Below are 21939 nucleotides of genomic sequence, written 5' to 3' on the forward strand. Positions count from 1 at the left end.
CGGTGGGACAAAGGCAGAGAAAAACAAGACATGCGCTGGGGAATTCTACTGCCCTTCCCGCCATGGGAATCAGAGCGGGCGCGGGGCAGACAATGGGGAAGTCTGTTGACCTCGGGCAGGATTTTCTGGCCTTGGGTCGAGTGAGGCTGTAAATTCCTGCCCATGATTTAAAAGTTGTATCACCTTTATGGAAAAATGCATGTGGATCCCAAACGCGGTCAATGCTTGTGACCTTTTATTCCCTTTTCCCCACCTGGCGATACTAAATCGTGACAAGATTCATTCCACTGTTGTCTGTAAACCTTTGTTTGATTATTCAAATGGTGACCTTTCACATTGTGAGCAGACAGACTGGACAACAGCTTTCTACCTTACATATGATCTAAGTTCCAGGAAATGGCTGTTCTTGATGAGCAGCAATTGAAGGGAATCTGCAATTGCTGTCCTGTTCATTTAATTCATCTTTATCATATCCTCACTCCATTTGGAATTTCTATAGAGCATTCCTAATTAATCTGCCACAATACAGTTTGTAAAACATCTTTCAAGGGGTTATATTTTCTCTTTCTTTTCCTATGTGTTGTCTGAGGCAGGAAAAGCTGCCTTGCTGGGTTCTTCCGCCATATTTTCAAGTACTTTGGGTAAAAAAAAGTTTAAGGGGTGGGTCCCACAACATCATGCTGGTGGGACAGCCTCATTCAGAGCCCACCCCGCCAACAACCACAGCTGCTAAGAGAACCTCCCCAAACTCCACAGACATAGGACCGTCCCCTCCACCTCCACACTGAAATGGTTCACCCACCCTCACCACAGACTTGGGATGTCTCCACCACCTCCTCTCCCCCCCCCCCCCCCCCTCCACCCCTGCCCCCAGATATGGGACCCTCCTGGAGGGAACCTTTCCTTCCCCCCCCCACTCCCCTGACCCCGAACACCCCCAGTGGAAGCACTGCCTGGGCATGACCCTCTCTTCCTTTAGAGCTGTACTCACCTGTGCAACCCGAGCAGGGGCCATTTGCCAGGTTGCCATTGATCCAGGCTTGTTGTAAATTGAGATGCCAGGGAATTCCTAACGTGGGGGAGATAATGCAGCAGGGAAGTCTGCTAATGAGATGTAAATGTATGGTAATAGAGTTCCCAAGAAACCCATTACATCATTGTTGGGGGCGGGGTGGGGGAGGCAGGAACAAACTAATCAGGAAATCCTATCAACGTAACAACTGTTTAGAGGCTGCCGTTGGATTCTCTGCCCCCACCGACTTTCCCACCCGTCGAAAAGAGGGATAGAGAATCCCGGCCAAGGAACTTGTAAAATTCTTTACATTGTAGAATTCCATACCTTGACAGATTTTATACATTTTATGTGAAATGTGGCATTAACTCGTTATTACAGTCCAATCCACAAACATCCTCTTGTGTGAACTTTGTCTGACTTTTCATAATGCGAACATTGGATGAAGATAGAACCAGGTTGTGGCATCACAATCAAGCCCATTTCTTCCTTCACCCAATGTTCACATGCACGCACTTTCCACAGGGGCTGCTATCAGTAGTTGGAAACCTGTCCAACACTCTCAAACCTAAAGAGGCTGTAGACTTCTTTAACACCCCTACCGGCTGACGTTAGCCACCTCAGCATCGACAAGTGTTTAAATCTGGGATATTATAGATCAGATGCTTACTCCTAAACTCACCAAACTATCAATGAGGTCCAGAATTGTCCTTGTTCCTGCTGCATTTGGACGGTTTTACTTAAGCATAGGACATTCTGCGTGAATTAATTTTTTTTTTACACAAGCATATTTATTATTTTATATCTATACATGTATACACACACATCTGGTTTGACAAATGTGAAATTATCACTTAAAATTTGCATTTTAAGGGCGGCACGATAGCACAGTGGTTAGCACTGCTGCTTCACAGCTCCAGGGACCTGGGTTCGATTCCCGGCTTGGGTCACTGTTAGTGTGGAGTTTGCACATTTTCCCCATGTCTGTGCGGGTTTCCTCCGGGTGCTCCGGTTTCCTCCCACAGTCCAAAGATGTGCGGGTTAGGTTAATTGGCCATGCTAAGTTGCCCCTTAGTGTCCCGGGATGCGTAGGTTAGAGGGATTAGCGGGTAAATATGTGGGGATATGGGGATGGGGCCTGGGTGGGATTGTGGTCGGTGCAGACTTGATGGGCCGAATGGCCTCTTCCTGCACTGTTGGGTTTCTATGATTTTACTCCTATTACCAACTGGCTCACTGGAATGCTTTGATATTTTTCTCCATTTCGTCTGCACTTGTTCTGACAACTCCCTTCCCGAGCTGCTCTCCATTCTGGAAGAAAAGGAATGTTGGCATTGAGTCGATGCCACATTTTTCAGCTACATCCTCACCTTCATCCACATCCACTTCATAAACGATCACATTTTAGTACACTTTTCTGAAAATTCCACAGATTTTGGTGTGATCTGCTTACAAGGCCCACACCAGTTTGTGAAGAAGTCAGTCACATCTAACTTGTCTCCAGCCTCTCTCAGTTTAGTTGTAAAATCATCCACGCTTTTGATATGGCAGGTCATCTTGTCTGTTGCTATAACTCCTCTATCTGCTTCTCAGTGTCTGACATAAATATTGGGTTTTAACTGAATGGATTGAGGACAAACTGTATTATTGAGGAGCCAGTGTATAGTTGTGTCAAATCACACACAATCACAGAAGAGTATGAATACCAATCTTCTTTATTGTTCCTGGGTGATATAAATACTGATGGTGGCTTTTATGCACTGTGCCAATATCAATTTTTAATGTCTTGGCTAGAATTTAGCACAGTATGAGAAAGAAGTAAATTGGGATCATTTTGAAATATAGGCCAGTTACATAAGAACATAAAAATACTCAGAATAAATATGTAAACACAACAAACCTTTCTCGTTCACAGATCCCACAAACTAGCCTGGAATTTGATCTATCCATTTAATCCCTCTCATAAGCCCTGTACTCTCAACCCAATGGTCTTTCTCATTCAATGGACCTACTCATTTAATCTCTTTACACAAGCCCTGTAGACTCCTCCTTACCTCCACCATAAAGTGTACCCACCCTTTTAATACCTTCAAAAAAATCTTGCATAAACACTTCAGAAGACGATTCAGAAATAGTCACCCATTTTCACTTTGCCACTATATTGACCCCAGGGACAGAATTTTACGCTCCCCACTGACGGACTGTTAGGGGTGGGGTGGGACGGGAACATGACATTGAAGGGATGTGACTCCCTCTGGGTGCCCACCCACCCCAATTTAACACTGGGGCAGACAAGGCCTCAGGTGAGAAGCCCACCCTTGTCCTAACTGAGGCCTTTAAGTGGCCAATTAACGGCTACTTAAGGGCTGTTTCCTGACTAGCCTAAATTTTTAGGCTGGTGGGAAGATTGAACTTCTGGGGGAGAATGCCAAAAAACAACATATTACATCATGGACGGGAGGGGGGGGACCTCCACCAGAAACCCCCTCTGAAGTTGGGCTTCCTCCCCTTAAGCTCCGGTGGCCTCAGGACCTTCCACATGTTTCCGCTATCCTCCCCACCCTGGGATCACTAGAATTTAGCTGGTCCCCCGGTTCCTAGATTGAGGCTCAGGACTCCTCAGGCATTTCTTCTTCTGTCCACTGCAGCGTTGCTGACGCATTAGATTGGTTGGCAGCTCTCCAAGACAGGACTTCCTCCCCAGCGAGGGGCTGAAGTCCCGCCTGCAGTCACCTAACACCAATTTGAGTGTAAATTGGCTGAGGGCACCTCAGAGTCAGCTGCACCTTGGAGTCAATGGAAACCTCAGAGTCAGCCACACCTCGGAGTCAGCGGGAATGTGTTCCCTACCGACTTTTCAGATGGTGGGAAGAAAGACTCTGCATTTTGAAAAATTCAGGCCCAGCTTTCTCAGTTTGAAGTTAGTTCATTAGATTCAAGTTGAATCAACATGCTGTCCTGTAAACTGATTTTATTTACTCGACTCTCTCTCTCTCGAGATTCCCACTTGGTCCTTTGTGGCCTATGTCAAGAAGTCCATGGGTGCTGACCACAGCACTCTTAGCCTGAACACTTCACCTTTCATGGTAAAGTTAAGTCTCTTCAGCTGAACATTGTTTCTCTTCCTCTCTTTGACTTCCTCATCCCCTATTGGAATCATTGCATGTGGAATCTTGGATAGAGATTTTAAGTACCATAATTTTGTGAATGTGTGCCTCTGCGCTGGACTCTAATTTGCGACAGCATGATCATTCATTTACAGACTCGCACCTAGTATTGTGCAAAAAGTGTATCTTCTTAAAATCATCCTTTTCTGCTGAGGGGGCTCATATCCAGATCCTGCTGCATTCTGCCTGCTCAAACACTGCCTGTCATTCATTTATTATTTGAACCCTGTTTTAAATGTTTGTATTAAAGTCTCTATCTCCTCTGTTAGCCATTGTCAGTTAGCTGATTTCCCTTGCAACTTTAAGGGGTTTGAAGTGGTACAAGGCTGTGCATTTCTGAGCTAACCACAAGGGCCATCGAATTCTTCAAGCAGTTTTTAAGAAATGTATCTTTTGATTTCCATCAATTTTTTCCAGCTCGCTATGGGAGGCCAGCACAGCTGAACTCATCCCTTTCTCACTTGACACCTACACAGACATTCAGCAAGGATCACTGGCGAGTGATCTGAAACGAGGACCTTTGCTGCTTTTTTCCTCCCGAGGCAGGGTTGCCAAGGTAGCCTGCGCTGCTCCCTGAGAACAGTTGACTTTTGTTTTAATTTAGCCCCAGGATATGAGCAACACGACAAAGCAAGGCCAGGATTTCTTGTACCCCCCTAGTTCTCTGAAAAGGTTAATGGCTACTTATGGGCTCACCTGAGGCCTTGCCTGCCCCAGTGTTAAATTGGGGTGGGTGGGCGCCCAGAGGGAGTCACATCCCTTCAATGTCATGCTCCCGTCCCACCCCACCCCTAACAGCCCGTCAGTGGGGAGCATAAAATTCTGTCCCTGGGGTCAATATAGTGGCAAAGTTAAAATGGGTGACTATTTCTGAAATGTCTTTCGAAGTGTTTATGCAAGATTATTTTTGAAGGTATTAAAAGGGTGGGTATACTTTATGGTGGAGGTAAGGAGGAGTCTACTCACTGGAAATAAATTTCCAGAGGAGTCTTTAAACAGGCGTGAAACCATTGACCCAAATACATGGGAGAGGTTTAACCTCTGAGAGATGCCATGTAGTGAATTGGTATTGCAGGATCCTGAGCCACTGATAAGGAAGGAACATGGCTACATTCCCAAGGCGCATTATTTGAAGGGGAACTTCTAGGTGACAGTGCTGAAGAGATTGAATGGGACTAAATTGATTCAAATGAAGCAACTCCATTCTGGGAGTAATTTAACCAAGTAAGCTACTGAGCATCCTTTAATGATTAATTTTTTTTAAATGACCATTCTTCCTATTTTGGCTGCTACTTTTAGACTGGTTCTAAGGGCAGAAGTGCACCCATGATGTTGGTCACTCACCTTGCGTCCAAGCAACCCTCCCATTCCACTGCGGACTAACAGGAGGGAACAGCAAATTAGTCATGATGGATTTTGTTTCCACATCAACAAGCAAAGGGGTAAAAAGTGGTCTTGGCCCACTCAAACACGGCAATGTGTTCCTCAGCTTGGAGGCTTGAGGCTGGCCTGAAATTTGCCCTCCAACCTCAGTAACATTTCCGCATAAGCTGATTGGCCAGTTCTGCTTCCGCATGCACCTCAATCATTTAAAGAGAAAGAAAGTTGTTGCCCATCGGGAGGGCAGGGACAGTTGAGGCGGGAGGTGGGAAGAGCGAAGCTCCATGGACTGGATTTGGTGTGGGGCACTTCTGCACCTCTCTCCTCAACAGTAAAGCTTTCCTAAATCTTTTAAAATTTCAGTGATTTCACTCAGTTCACCGCGGCTGCAGAAGAATCCTGGGCAGAGCAGGCCCGACATTTGCTCTGCTCACTGGAAATAAATTTCCAGAGGCGTCTTTAAACAGGCATGAAACCATTGACCCTAATACATGGGAGAGGTTTAACCTCTGAGAGATGCCCTGAACAACAGGCCTAGTGAATTTTGCAGTGACTTGATTTGGGCACTGTGGTACCATGGCCCCTTTAAGGGGGGTGTTCCCTGAGGGCCACATGATTGGGCCGGACCCTATGGGTTGTTAAAGTGGGAAGCTGAGCCATTCGTGTGCAGGGAGCATATCCCAGGTCGGAAAGAATCCTCAGTTGGAGTCAGGGAGGAGTGTTGTACAGTCGAAAGTTTATTCTGCCTGATCCTTTTATTGTAAATACTTATTTATCGTTGGCAATGAAGCCTTTGTTACTTTGAGCCATCTCGAGTCACCCTCGATTTGTTAGAGGTATGGGTCCACCCACTGCCACAATTGTCAGCCCTGGGATGTTTTGTGCATGAAAACTGCTTGGATTGCTGTACAGAGAACTGGCATGGATCCAATGGGCTGAATGGCCTTCCTCTTCCTCATGTGACGTATACAATTTCAAATCAAACTATTATGATGTTGATTACCTCCCTGAACACCAAGGCACTGCAAGTAGGTTTGAGGGAATATTGTTCAGTTAGGAATAATAATATTTAAAAAGCATGGGCGAGATTCTCTGACCTCCCAGTCGCTTGATTCCCGCTGGTGGGAGGTGACGCATTGTTTCTCTGGTTCTGCCGCTGTCAATGGGAATTCCCATTGACGTCACTCTACGTCGGCGGGAAACCTGCTGGCGGGGTGCGCTGCCGGCGGGGCTGGAGAATCCTATCGTGAATGGCCAGAGAATTCCAGCCTATATTCCCAATATATTTTTCAAATGAATGATTGAGGATAGCGTCTCTAACTTAGCGTATTTTAACCAGACTCTTCTTTTCCTAAAAGGTTTTTTTTAGGATGCTGCATCTATCTGTCATTTCCCTGAAGGAATGAATTTCCATTTATAAAGCACCTTTCACAATCTCAGAACAAAGTCTCAAAGCACTTTACAGACAATGTAGTACTTTTTTTAAGATTCAATTTGAGCACGGCAAACTCCCAAAAACAAGGGTTAAATTAATGACCAGACAATTGCTTCAGTGAATGTTGGTTAAGGGATGAATGTTGAGCTCAGACACCAGGAACAGCTCCCCTGCATTTTGAAATTGTGTGATGGAATCTTTTACATTCACCTGAGAGGGCAGATGGAGGCGAGGTTTAACATCTCATTTGAAAAACAGCATCTCCGGCAGTGCAATACTCCCGCAGTACTACACTAAAGCGTCAGCCTGAATTGCACACTCAAATCTCTGGAGTGGGATTTAAGCCCACAGCCTTCTGCTTCAGCAGTGAGTGTGCTACCACTGAGTCATAGCTGAAAGCATGATGGAGGCACATCTTGAACCTCTATATTTCTTGTGTCGATGGTGCTCCTACAGTGGTGTCTGTTAGTGAATTCCAAGATAGCGAGCAAGTGACTATAAAGGTATGGCAATAAATGTCCAGATCAGGACAATAGGTGATTTGGAGGGGATGATGTCCCCATTCTTATAGTGATAACAAACTTAAAGAAGCTGTATGGTTATGTTGAGTGTATAAAAAGCATTATTTGTCATTTGATACTTTAGCTTTGCTTCAAGTAGCTGACCTCATCAGTATCTGGGTCCGTTCAGCAGTTATTAGAAGACAGATGTGATAGCAACACATCCAATGTGCCTCTGTTTATGTGCACTCCAAGACACGGGGGCTTTGCACAGCTGGTGGCTAGAAATGGACAGCTGGAACTCTCTATTCTTGTGGATTGTTTAACCAGGCAGTAATTTCAGGGCATTCTCCCCTTGTTTAGAATTTTTAAAATACAAATGGTAAGCCTTTCTAAAGTACAGTACTAAAGAAGATGTTTATTTGTTATCTTGTTGGTGGTAGCGCCAGCATGTTACCAATTCATCAATTAAACACTCAAACTTGGCAGAACAGCTGCTTTGAGAAAATGAAGATGTTTAATTGATGTCATGTCTTTTTCACCTTAAAGGACACCAGCATCAAGAAAAAGCGTTCATTAAATCTCTGCCCATTTGTTTAAAATCAGGCCAAATTTCATTGTCATATCACCTGCCTGTGATTCCACGGCAGGGAAAATACTACTCGATTCCTCCTCCAACAACAAATAAACTCATTGCACACGGTTTCAGGAGAGTAGTGTCCCTTTAATAGCAATATTACACACTACACAATAGTCTGCTTACTGAAAAAAACCATGCTTCAGTGTTGTAACTCAGTCATGCAGGAGAATTGACTGATAGTGAATTAACTGGAATTTTAATTAAACTAAGCTCTGTTTTTGCTTGTTTCCCATCACAATTCCTCTACTGTGTTTACTAATTGCTTTACGGACTATTTCAAGCTCCAGGGCTTCCTATTTGTGTCCATGTAAACACCACAATCATCAGTCTCATTTTTAGTGAAGTCTGAAAATTCTGCTCTTTCTGCATGACATGTTCTATAATAAAGATTGAATAACTTGCATCTTAACGAGACACATTTTAGTGTAAAGCAGACCTCAAATAACTATGGGACTAGTGGAGATCGGACTTGTTCAATAAGCTTGTGAAATTTTAGAGTTAAATGAAGAAGTGTTTCAACTTTTTTTTTCTCAACAGTGATACCTGTAAATATACTTTGTTCTTTACAAAAACTTTACAATTCCAATGTTTTCTTGCCGCGGCGCGCAATTATTTAACTGTCTAAACTCCATGTTGGTAAAGTGCGACACCTTCCAGCTGCTCTGACACAGAGTTTATTGGTATTGTCTTTGACATTGAGTGAACTGCCTTCCACATACCTGATCCATTGCCAAGGCAGTCTCACATGTAAATGTTCATTTATATCTCTACCTCACCTGGTTCACTTCAGACACTTCCTGCCTCATCTTCATCACCTCCAGGTTCAGTCCTCAAATAATTCAACACCAGTTTGCCTGTCTCCACCCTTAAAAACTCGAGCTAATATAGGATGCCACAGTCTCATGCACTCTCCCCCACAAAATCCAGCACACAGATAAAGCACCCTTTATCTTCAACCAGCTCGTTTTGCCCTGGCAGATTAATTCAAGATGCCATTTTCAGATCCCCCTAGACTTACCCTGGCTACTTTGGAAAATCCTTCCCAGCCTAACATCTCAGCTTGCACCCCTTGCTCTATCTTTGGACTGATCTTGTTCCCTTCACTTATTCTGAGACATATACCCAGAGTACCGAAACTCCCTTCCAAATGACCTCTTCAGTTTTTTGAAATGTGCTTTTATATTCCTTGGGGAGAATTTTCTTTTCCTCAGAAGAGGTGGAGAATGGGTATTAAATTCTTATAAAAAGAGAAACCAATACCCAACTTGCCATGAGCATGCCCGCTTCTGGTCTAGCAGAAACGGGTTGGACATCAAGTGAGTAACCTACTCACAAGGGCCATGTCAGTAATTATAATATTTAAATGAGGCTACATGCCTCAGATTTTGGCAGCCATGTAGATTTGATGGCTTCAATTGGCCCACAATCCCACCCCGTCCCAACTGTGATCTCTTCCCGCACTCTATTATGCCGCAATCTCTTCCCCTGCAAACTCTTCCTCTTCAATCTCTTACCCACTATCTCTTCCTACTTCTATTCCTGTTCTTCAGTTCCCAGCTGTGGAATTGTACACAGGCACTTACCCATCGGGCAGCCAGCTGCCCTCACCAGCCCCACCACAATTTTAAGCACGATGGAGGAGGTGTTGGGTAACCTACCGCCCATGGCACAATGGAGGCCACTAAGTAGCCAATTGGTGGCCACTTAGAGTCTCTTCCCAGCCCATCCACAATTTTTTGTATGTCAGGCAAAGGCTGCTGCCAAGTGGGAAGCCCAGCAATTTTCACAGTTTGGGCTGGTGGCAGGCAAGCAGTGGACTAACCTTCTTCACAGGCCCCCTGGGCACAATGGAGCTCCCACATCTAGCCAAAGTTCTTCTCACCCCTGGATTTTCCCCTCCTCCCGGCCTGTGCATCCTACTAGCCAATCCTCCACTTACCTCCCAAGGTGGCTACAGCGATGATCACCTTTGAGGACTCAATGCAGTCCCAGTGGCAGCCACCACTTCCGGTAGTACTGCCAGGACCAGAGTGCTGCCAAACATTTGATTGGGCTGGCAGCTCTTGGAGATGGGAGATGGCTTTGTCCTGAACCAATTAACAGCCTGCCGAGTGCTATTTGGCTGCAGGTCAACCCACCCGAGTAGCATCATAGAATCACTATGAAAGAGGTCATTTGGCCCATCGAGCCTGCACCGAGAACAATCCCACCCAGGCCCTATACACATAACCCCACGTATGTACCCTGCTAATCTCCCTCACACTAAGTGGCAATTTAGCATGGCCAATCAACCTATCCTGTACATCTTTGGTCTGTGGAAAGAAACCAGAGCACCCAGAGGAAACCACGCAGACACGGGGAGAACATGCAAACTCCACACAGTCTCCCGAGGCTGGAATTGAATCCAGGTCCCTGGATTTGTGAGGCAGCAATGCTAACCACTGTGCCACCCTGCTGCCCAGTAGGGGGGGTGGGAATTTTTCCAAATGTTTATATTGAAGGAGTGGCAACATAAAATTCTGCTCCCAATGTCAGAAACAATCATGATCAGTATAAAAGAAAACACCAATACTTTTCATGGTCAGATTAATTATAAAAACTTTTATATGGTGAAGCAAATGTGCCCTTTTAAACCAATGAGCAATGTTGCCAATCAAATCAAGAAAACAATTCATAGAATCATCATAGAATCATCATAGCAATTCAAACTTGGCCAAGCAAGAAATGGACTCTTTGGGGGAGATATTGAACTGTCCCCTACACCTTCCCAAAAATAGGGGCGACTACATCTGAAGATCTGGTGGGAATCCTGTGCACCAGGTCTCCGCCTGAATCAGCTTTCAGGCAGGTGTCTAACTTGCTGCCTAGCTTCCCATCCAAAATGGTTTCAATATACAAATAGACTTCCTGTGTCTGCTGTAGGACCCTGATTGCAACTTTCAAGAAACAATGGACAAAGGATGGCAATCCAACTGTTTCCAGCCGTTGGGATACCTAACCAACTGCTCTTAAAGGATGTCTTTCCCAAAATATAAACAAGTGTGCCCCTTTTATCCCCAAATAAATAGTCTGGGCCACTGCCAACACATTCCCCCCCCCCCGCCCCCACCATCAGAGGCTTTACCCGTCAGCCAGCTCCTACTGCAATCCACACTGGTGAGCTGCGGCAACATGCCCACGTATCCCTGCAGACTGCTGAGAGAGGACCACTGAGGCCTGAATCTCAAAGTGCTTTGTGTTTCTTGATTACTCTTTGGGCAGGCACATGGAGGCACAGCTGGCATGTGCCCATTCAGTACCCAAAGCAAACATCTCTCTCTTTATTATGTTAAAAAAACTTCCTGAAATGTGCATAGGAGTCTTCTGTCAAAGTTAGTTTCTTTAAGCATTTGTCTTTCTGCTAGTGTCTTCAGTCTATTTATATCCATACAACAACACAATTAAATCAGCCATGATCTTATTGAAGGCAGAGAAAGCTCGAGGGGCTGAATGGCCTACCAATGCTCCAGATTGGTATGTTTGTAAGTGACAGCATTTTTTGAATGCTCTTTGCTATTTTATCATCGAGTCCAGTTTTTATTTTAGACCATTGTAGTAACCTATTTTATTATTTATTTGTTCATGAGATGTGTGTGTCGCTGGCTAGGCCAGCATTTATTGCCCATCCCAAATTGCCCTTGAGAAGGTGGTAGTGAGGCACTACCTTGAACTGCTGCAGTCCAGGTTGTGTAGGTCGTCTGTTAGGGAGAGAGTTCCAGGATTTTGACCCAAGTCAGGATGGTGTGTGGCTTGGAGGGGAACTTGGGAGTGGTGGTGTTCCCATGCATCTGCTGCCCTTGTCCTTCTAAGTGGTGGAGGTTGCGGCTTTGGAAGATGCTGTTGAAGGTTCCTTGATGAGTTGGTGTAATGCATCTTGTAGATGATACACACTGCTGCCACTGTGTGTTGATGGTAGAGGGAATGAATGTTTAAGGTGGTGAATGGGATGCCAATCAAATGGGCTGCTTTGTCTTGGATGGTTTCGAGCTTTTCATTAGAGTTGCACTCATCTGGGGGAGTGGAGAGTATTCCATCACATTCCTGACTTGTGCCTTGTAAATGATAGACAAGCTATAGGGAGTCAGGAGGTGAGTCACTTGCTGCAGAATTCACAGACTTTGAACTGCTCTTGTAGCTGCAGTATTTATGTAGCTAGTCCAGTACAGTTTCAGGTCAGTGGTAAACCTCATGATTTTGATAGTGAGGTATTCAGCGATGGTAATGCCATTGAATATCAACGGGAGATGGTTAAATTCTCTCTTGTTGGGGCTGGTTGTTGCCTGCAACTTGTATGATGCAATTTTTTCCATTTATCAGCCCAAGCCTGGATTTTGTCCTGGTTTTGCTACATTTGGACATGGACTGTTTCAGCATCTGAGGAGTTGTGAATAACGCTGCACATTGTGCAATCATCAACGAACATCCCCACTCTGACCTTATGATGGGGAGGAGGCCATTGATGAAGCAGTTGAAGCTGGACCTAGGACAAGAATAAGTGTAGATTTAGCTCCTTGAGCCTGCTCTACAATGAAGTGGGGGAAGGCGGTGGTGTAGTGTTATTGTCGCTGGACTAGTAATACAGAGACTCGGGGCAATGTTCTGGGAATCCAGGTTCAAATCCCACCAAGGCAGATGGTGAAATTTGAATTCAATAAAAATCTGGAATTAAAAGTCTAATGATGATGACCATGAAACCATTGTCATAAAAAGCCCATCTGGTTCACTGATGTCCTTTAGGGAAGGAAATCTGCTGTCCTTACCTGGTCTGGCTGACATGTGACTCCAACGTGGTTGACTCTTAAATGCCCTCAGGGATGGACAATAAATGCTGGCCCAGCTAATGACACCCACATCCCAAGAGCAAATAAAAATAAGTTTTTTTAAAATTCAGTTAGATCAGGGCTGAACTGTATTTCAACTCTACCTTTATTTCATATCTCTTGATCTCCTTAGCTAACAAAATCTGTTGACCACAGGCCCGAAAATTTCAATTAACTTGGTATCCACAGCCTTTTGGGGAACAACATTCTTCCTAATTCCACTCTTGTATGGTCTATCTCTAATATTGAGGTTTTTTTCCCCTGTCCTAGCTACGCCTGCCAGAGAAAGCAAAAATCTTTTGTACATGTGGAAGTTACTTGCTGCTATTTGTAAATAGTTTGCAGAGGGATCTGTGTTGAATACATAGTCTGGATTGATTCCTCGATTGGATAGTTCCAGTTAGGAGCAGAATTCTCAAAGACTGGACAACTGGAAACCACACTCATGCAGAAGATCATTTTCTGTCTGTTAAATTTTAGACCCGAGTTCCCCTGGGATCACCCTTGTCAGGACAGAAATATTATTTTCTTTGTATTATTATGAACTAGTAGGCACTCACTTCTAACCAAAAAGAGCTGCAAAGAGAGAGAGAAAGTGGATTAACAGCAGCTTTACACAACAATTGAATGGCTTTCAATTCACAGCCTCCTCAGAGTAATTTTTTTACTTTTAATTTGATGTTGGAATTTTATATTCTCATTAAAAAGTTGACGTGGAACCACAACCGTTAAATTTCTTATATGTAACACCCAACTCTCTTGATTATTTCACAGGTCCTGCTGTCAGGTTCAGTGACTTCAAGGTATCAAATCCCAACCCACCGCCTTTGATTGGCCAACACACCGTTGAGGTACTGGAGTCTATGCTGGGTTATAGTGAGACCTATATCAATGAATTGCTCACAGCTGGAATAGTCAGCCAGCATGCACTGCACTAAGGGCTAATCTCTCTTACACAAGCATTTTTGACCTTTCTGAGATCAAACAACTTCACAGTTCAGAGAGGAGCACATACACAAATGAATCGAGGGAAATTTCAATCCGGTCAGTGGTGTTAATCTTAACATAGTGAAACACAGAATAGTTAATGGATTAAATGATAGTTAGAATCAGCATTGAGTAAAATTCTGTTCTTCGCAAAGCTTGGCTAAATGGAATTAAAAGCAGTTTATGAGAAATCTTTAAAAAAAAGATGTCTATTAACTACACAGTGTGTATGAATTCTGTACTGTTTGACTTCTTGGAAGTTCATCCACTTTTACTGAATGGAGAGTTGACTTTCACAAGCCAGCACATTGTCTGATTTGTAGCTGAAACAAGGCCACAGTGGAACTGCCAGAACTCTGCTCATAAAATCTGCTCTTAAAAATAATTTTTTGTAATGACATCTTTTCATTATTGTAATACAAACAAAAGCAATAGATGAACATTGTTTTAAGAGTTTGATCTTTGTACTGCTGCACAGTGTTGAAGTTTACTGATAAAACTGTCATTGTATCACGCATTTCTTACTGGAATCAATTATCTGAACCACAGTCTGTAAATTGTTTACATATCATTAGTTTGGAAAAGCTAACAGATATTGTCAGAATAAACATTTATATCTGTTTCATGTGGCTTTTTTTAAAGACAAATATTTTTGAGTCGGATGAAGAACCTTGAAGGAATGCATGTTGAATTTCAGTGCTGGATATGGAGTTCAAGTATAGTTTCAGCGTCAGCTTTGATGCTGGCTATTAAAATCATTTTAAAAAAGACAGGCACTGGGCTCAGGAAGTGTGTTCACCTTCAAAATATAGAGACTGGGCTTGGAAATTGGCCAAATATTAAACACCAGATCACAAAAATCACAAATGCAATTCCTAGAATCAGCTCAATGGAGGGTTGGGCGGCGTGGGGGTGGGGGGGGGGGGATCAAAGGTGCAGCGTGCTCACTAGAAAACTGCCCCTCCTCCATCACACCCCCCCCCCCGGCCACAACACACACTGCAATCTATGGCATTACCTCAGCATTGATTTTGCCCCCAATCAAGGACAGGAATAATACACAACATGGGGACGGCAAACAAATGCTCAATGCAATGTTTTAAAACCACATTTGTCCCTGGTTTTTTAAAACTTATTTTCTTATTCTCCTTGAGGCAGCTCTCATTATCTGTGTTTGTTTGGCTGCAGTGATTTTTTGAATAGCGGATGCTTGTCTAAAGTGGCATGTTCATCATTGGTGCTGCCATGAAAAAATCATTGAAATATTTCTGTATGACGCAAAATTAACACAACAAAGTTAAGGCTGTCTAGTCCTGATATGGAAGGACATATTGCAAATTCCATTTTTTTGTATATCAAACCAAATGCCTTTAAAATTGAGTTACAAGGAAAGCATTTAGGAAGTCTATTTTATTGTTTCTAAAAAAAGTTTTGATGTCAGTTGTTTGATTATTTATTTGTTTAGAATTTTTTTTATGGCAAATAATTTTGCCTAAGTACGTACATCCAGATAAAAAAACAGGAGAAAAAAAGAGAACTTGCACTAAGTATATTAAATTATTATAAAGGTGATTTTATATATATATATAATACAGAAAATCACTTTTCATCTCTTCAGCATTTTCCAAAACACGTCACTTTGAAGTGCAGTCACTTTATTGACATGTAACCAGTAAGATCCCATAGTAAAAGAAAGAACCAGTCTGTCTGGTTTTAGTGGTATTGGTTCAGAGGACAGATATTCGCAGTATATTGTGAGAATTACTTTACTTTTCTTCAAATAGTATCATCATGGGCAGGCCTTGGTTTAACGTTTCATCGAAAATAAAACCTCCTTGGACAATGCAGCACCCTTTCAATACTCTACTGAAACTTCTGTGCTCAAGTTCTGAAGTGACAATCAAATCTATGACTGACTGATTCAGAGGAGTGGGTGCTATTAGTAAGTAAATAGCATCCAGCGACCAATCCAGTTGTCCACCTCATATATTAAAGCATTAATGGAAAGAGTAAGGAGTAGAAAGACCAATGAAGTCTTTGAGACTACTACTAAAGTTGGCAGGAAAATACAATTTATCTGGATAGGTAAACAGGATCATCCACTGCTGAGCAATGTTTGACAACATTGGGAGATTAATGCAATTCATAAGCTGTCATGTTTGGAAGAATTGAAGACAAATGTGCCTAATTTGAAGAAAGCCGATAAGGTAAGCATTAAGACCATTTATCGACTAAGTGAAACTATCATACAGCGTATGAGCATGACAATCAATTACTTCACAGTTTTATAGCCAGGGAAGTAGAAGAAAAGGGGGTAGAATTGATCCTTTAGTTATTCAAAACCCTGGTTAGATCACACCTTAAGTATTGTGAGCAGTCCTGGACCTTGCATCTTAGAAAGGTTTTTTAAAATTTGTTAATGGATGTGGCTTGCTAGGCCAGCATTAATTGACTATCCTCAATTGCCCTGAAGTAAAAGGTGGTGTGCTTCCTTCTTGAGCTGCTGTAGTTCATATGTTGTACGAACACCTACAATGTTATTGACCTTGGAGGGTGACACGTTTAGCAGAATGATATCTGAGTTAAATTTAGAACGTTAATTTGACATTTTTAAGATGTTAAGGGGAACAGATAGGGTAGTTAGAGGAACAAATTCCGCTGTACGGACAGTCGAGAAATAGTGGGCCAAGCCTAAAACCTGGAGCCAGTTCTTTCAGGAATAAAATTAAGAAACACTTTCACAGACAAAGTGACATAAATTTGAAACTTTCTTGTGGAAAGAGCAGTTGATGCCGGATCGATTATACGTTTCAGATCTGAGATTGAGAAGATTTTTGTTATCTTCGGGTATTAGGTGATTATGGAGCAAAGAAGGGTGTATGACGCTCAGTCATAGGTTAGCTATAATCTCATTGAATGGGTGGAACAGGTTTGAGGGGCCAAATGGCCTACTCTTTCTATGTACATATAGGGGGAGGAGTGACTACAAATTAAGTTTTTTAAAGTTTATTAGTGTTACGAGTAGGCTTACATTAACACTGCAATGAAGTTACTGTGAAAATCCCCTAGTCACCACACTCCGGCACCTGTTTGGGTACACTGGGGGAAAATTTAGCACGGCCACTGCACCTAACCAGCACGTCTTTCAGACTATGGGAAGAAACTGGAGGACCCGAGGAAACCCATGCAGACAAGGCGAGAACATGCAGACTCTGCACAGTGACCTAAGCCGGGAATCAAAATCAGGTCCCTTGGCGCTCTGAAGCAGCAGTGCTAACCACTGTTATCCTATATTGGCAGGAAATATATTTCCAAGGAAGGTGCAAACATCCACAAGTTGTCTGAAGAGTTTCACACGAGAGCACTGTTAATCTGAATTTAGTAAGAAGTTTAACAACACCAGGTTGAAGTCCAACAGGTTTATTTGGTAGCAAAAGCCACACAAGCTTTCGGAGCCTTAAGCCTCTTCTTCAGGTGAGTCTGTTTAGTCAGAGCATTGCGAGAAATGAGAAAGAATTGAAATAGAGCGCAACAGGGTGGAAAAGATAAACACCAGAATTTTACCACCCCACTCACCACAGGAACCGGAGCAGGTGATGGGTGGACAATGGAAAGGTCCGTTGACCTCGGGCAGGATTTTATGGTTTCAGGATGAGCGAGGCCATAAAATCCCACCCAAAGTCAACAGCAACTCAGAATGCTGGTTTATCAATTATTCCTGTGCACTGTTGAACTGACCATTAAAGTACGCTTAATTTTCCAAATTAATATTAATGACATGATTCACATGTCATTAGTGAGTCCCGGAAGCTATCGTCTGGACTCACTTGCACTTAGCACCTTGCCAGTCAAGCATTCGACTGGCGAGAATCACAGCTGGTCTCCATCGGCAGAAACCAGACATGATGGCCTCACTGGGGGAAATCAGAGGTTGGGGCAGGGCCAGGCAGTGCCATCCTGACAGTGCCCCCTGGTACCTTGACACTGTCCACCAAGTGCTCTGGCACGACCCAAGGGGCACGTTGGAATGCCCACTGGGCATCTAACTGTCAGGGGCAGTGCCAAGGTGTGGGGCCTTAGTGGGGATGGAGCCTGAGTGGGGCTGGCGTTATGTCGCGGGGATGGGGGGTGGAGGGAAAGGGAGAGCTCTGCAGAGGTGGGAAGGAGGGGGGAAACTCCGCAGGGGTGGTGATCTGGAGAGAGAGGGAACTCTGCAGGGGTGGTGATCGGGGAGGAAAGGAAGGGAGCTCCACAGGGATGGTGATTGGGAAGGGAAAGGAACTCTGCAAGGGGGAGTGATCGGCACAGGGAGCAATTGGGGTGAGGGGTGGGGTGGCGGGAGATCTCCCAGCGCATTGCCTGTGCAATTGCGCCCCAAGAGCTCAGTAGCTGATTTCACCAGCGGCCTTAGGCTCTGCTCCCCCTACAGGCAAGAATCACACCCTGACACTTTTTTTGCACCAAGTACCATAAGATTGCAGCTCGCATCTCGCTGAAAATCTAGCACGATTCTCTCCCATTTTCTTGCTTGTTTGGCACTTCGAATTTTTTTCGTAAGATCACGCCCAAAGAATTACATTTTAAGGAATGCCTTAAAAAGGAAGACCGAGGTAAAAAAACAGAGAGGTTTCGGGATAGAGTTTCTGAGCTTCATTGACATTTAGGCTTGTGGCGAGCGGTTTCCTCCAAATATTGATGTCAATCGGGAAGATTTTCAACTCCTGGCCACCCACCTCTTACCTGAAAGTGGTAATGGTGCAGCAATATGTCCTTTTAAATCAAACAAACAATGTTACTCATTAAATCAAGAAAACAAAATAATTTGATGTTTTTAGCAAATTAAATAAAGAATTTAAATATTGCAACACAAGCATTGGACTATTTAGGGGAGGATTTCAACTGTCCAATGCCAGTTTCTCACCTTAAAAATGGGTGGCAGTTGAAAGTCTAATGGGGACCTTGAGCATCCCGTCTGAATTAACATTCCAGACCTGACTTTAAACGGATGATCAGCATTCTCACCCATACGCCTCATGTCGGATATTAATTGTAACATTTAAACAGAAATGTAGGAACATGCAATGTAGGCCAGTCCCAATTCTCCTCGTTCTGAGAAGCCGAATTGGACGACCTGAATTGGATCACTGGAGAGGCCTTCCTTGCCTGTTGGGCATTGCAGGGCCTTGCGTGCCTTATTGACCCCTTTAATCACATTTTAATTTGACGTTTTTGCTTAAGGCAGTTCCCCTTTAAGTGGCTGTCCCTATTACTTTATCCCAGAGTTTATTTGATTTAGTTTATGAGTTGGATCCCTCTCTGAAGAGGGAAGTCTTTTTATTTTCTTTTAAGATTTTTCGTGAGACCAGGAGCAGTAGGAGTGCATCCAAAATCATCTTCTTTTCCCCGCTCGCCAGTGGAGATTTATCATCAGCATGCTTCATGTTTTCAGTGATGAAGCATTACATTCGACATAAATTAAAATCCACCTGCCATTCCTTAATCATTCTGATTAATAGCTTCAGATTCTGTTAGTGCTGTCAGAACGAAACAGGACTAGTCGTAAGAACAGAAGCTAAAACAACTTGTGCTTATATTGAGCTCCTGACAGGAGTTTCCAAGGAGAACAGGGCAGGGAGAGAGCCATAATATTGTAGCCTGAGTCTCTGGCACATACTCTCTGTAAGAACAACTGCACAAAATGCCAGGGACCACAGCATTGACTGTTTAATGTAGTGAAATATCTCAAACCACTTCAGGAGAGGGGAAATAAAGTGGATACTGAACAGATTTAATTGAGGGGTTAGGGGAATTGGCCCAGGGTGTGACCAAAGAGATGCATTTGAAGGAGATTTCTGAAGATTGGAAGAGGTAGAGGATGTTTGATTTTCAGGGTTTCTTTACTCCTTTTTATTCTAGGCACCTTGGGGTTTTGTGTTTCACACCACCACTCTTGTACATGATTTCCTGTTTCCAGAGGGTGTTTTGAGTTGCCCAGGGACATTTTTTAGCGTGTCCAGGGAATAAGCAGGAAACCTTCTTGAATTTACTTCAATTTGCTGTCTGCTTTTATCACATGTTCTCACACTTTAATAAACAATAAATAAAACCTGGTAAATATATCCTTACACTTGTTATTCCACTTCATTAGCTTGTTGTGTCGTAACAATAGTAAATGTTTCACAATCTCAGAGCTAAACTATGCTGTAAGATATTCCAAACTTTGGAAAATCTTATATTTTGTAAACAGCAGCAGAAAATACATGGGCCTGCCATTAAAATAAGCATGTTCTCATAATATGTTAGGTGCTGATCCATATGGAGAAATTGGAAAATCTACCAAACAGCACAGAATTTAATTTCCTTTATTCACCATCTACTGAAGCTATGTTTGTGGCCTAATTATCTCTTTTCATTAGCTACAAACAAACTCAGATTTTGGAAAAGGAAGGCTGATAAATACCTTAGAAAAGTGAACCAGCCAACCCAATTTAAATAATAGTTAGCTAAATGGAAAATGAAATGGTTCAGCCAATCCAGAAATGTATTTGAATTGAATGATATGACTCCTCCTTTGAAGTCTTTCAAATAAACCAAGGGGGCGATTCTCCCAGTCTGCTGCACTGCTTCAGCAGCACAACGGACCGGGAGACATCAGCAGAGGCCATTTACCAGGCTCCGTGCTGGATTCCACAGCCTCCACACACCTCCGGCTCGGAGATGATTTCAATATTTAAATCCCGATTTCTATTTAATTAGCAGACCCAGGACTGAATTCTCCGGGCCCGCTAGCGTCTCTCCCCCACTCCGCAGCATGGTTTATTCCTGCTCCCCACTAACGGGGAACAGGTGGCCCAACCCCACTGGAGGGAACAGAGGCCCCCCCCCAGAAGGTCAGGGGTCAGAGGGGGGCCTGCCCCTGGGCAGTGCCAGTCTGGACCCCTGGCACTGCCCAAGGGGCAAACTGGTAATGCCCAAGGGATAACTTGGCACTGACCATCGGGCCTATTGGGGCCAGGCTGATCGGTTGGGGATGGGGGTCCCAATTCCACTCTGCACAGGGATCGGTGGCAGAGAGGGGGAAGGGAGTGATCGGGGCTGGACATCCAGGGGAGATCAGGGCTGGCGAGAGGAAGAGGGAAAGACGTCGGGGTTTGCCTGGAGTGGTCTGGGAGGCCAGTGATATGGGGTTGTGGGGCTGGCCAGCGAACGAGCTGGCCAGCAAGTGGGAGGCCAGCAGTGTGGGTCCACTGTGCATACGCCGATTTCGGCGCTGACAGATCGGCACATGCATGGTGGCCCACTCAGCGCTATGCTGCCAGCCTCTCGGGCGGGAATAGGCCCTGCCCCCTGATTTTCAGAGTGAATCTCATTGGGGCACTCTGCAGTGCATAGAGTGCGGGAGATTCATTCTGAAAATCCCGTGAAGAAAAAGTGTTACTCCTTTTTTCATGCAAATTCAGCACTTAGAATTTTTTTGGGAAAATCAACCCCCAAATAATTATTGGAACACTTGTGCCACTTATGCTGTGACATGATTTCTGTGGGTAAAGGTGATTTTTGATCTTTTACATAATGTGATGAACAAAGCCATTGCCAGGCTCTATCTTAAACAAAAGTCCTTCATATGTAGCCCAAGATGGATGGCTTCTGCTGGGAAGTCAAGATGAAGGGAGTTAGGAGGGAGATGCAGGGGGTGGCACTGTAGCACAGTGGTTAGCACTGCTGCTTCACAGCGCCAGGGACCTGGGTTTGATTCCCGGCTTGGGTCACTGTCTGTGTGGAGTTTGCATGTTCTCCCCGTGTCTGCGTGTGTTTCTCCAGGTGCTCCAGTTTGCTCCCACAATCTGAAAGACATGCTGGTTAGGTTCATTGGCCATGCTAAATTCTCCCTTGATGTACCCAAACAGGCACCGGAGTGTGGTGACTAGGGGATTTTCACAGTAACTTCATTGCAGTGTT

The 21939-nt window shown here is 44.0% G+C and overlaps 1 protein-coding gene across 1 annotated transcript in view; it reads left to right on the forward strand.

Annotated features, from left to right (window-relative positions):
• Nucleotides 1-15492, forward strand: part of sugct (succinyl-CoA:glutarate-CoA transferase) — a 481778-nt gene extending 466286 nt beyond the window's left edge. The window contains exon 14 of the mRNA XM_078216553.1: nt 13768-15492. Within this exon, the coding sequence (XP_078072679.1) occupies nt 13768-13931 (164 nt within the window). The 3' untranslated portion in view covers nt 13932-15492. The remainder of the gene's footprint in view (nt 1-13767) is intronic.
• The last annotated feature ends 6447 nt before the right edge of the window (nt 15493-21939 follow it).

The sequence above is a fragment of the Mustelus asterias genome, chromosome 7 (assembly GCF_964213995.1).
Source record: "Mustelus asterias chromosome 7, sMusAst1.hap1.1, whole genome shotgun sequence".
In the NCBI taxonomy this organism is placed as follows: domain Eukaryota; kingdom Metazoa; phylum Chordata; class Chondrichthyes; order Carcharhiniformes; family Triakidae; genus Mustelus; species Mustelus asterias.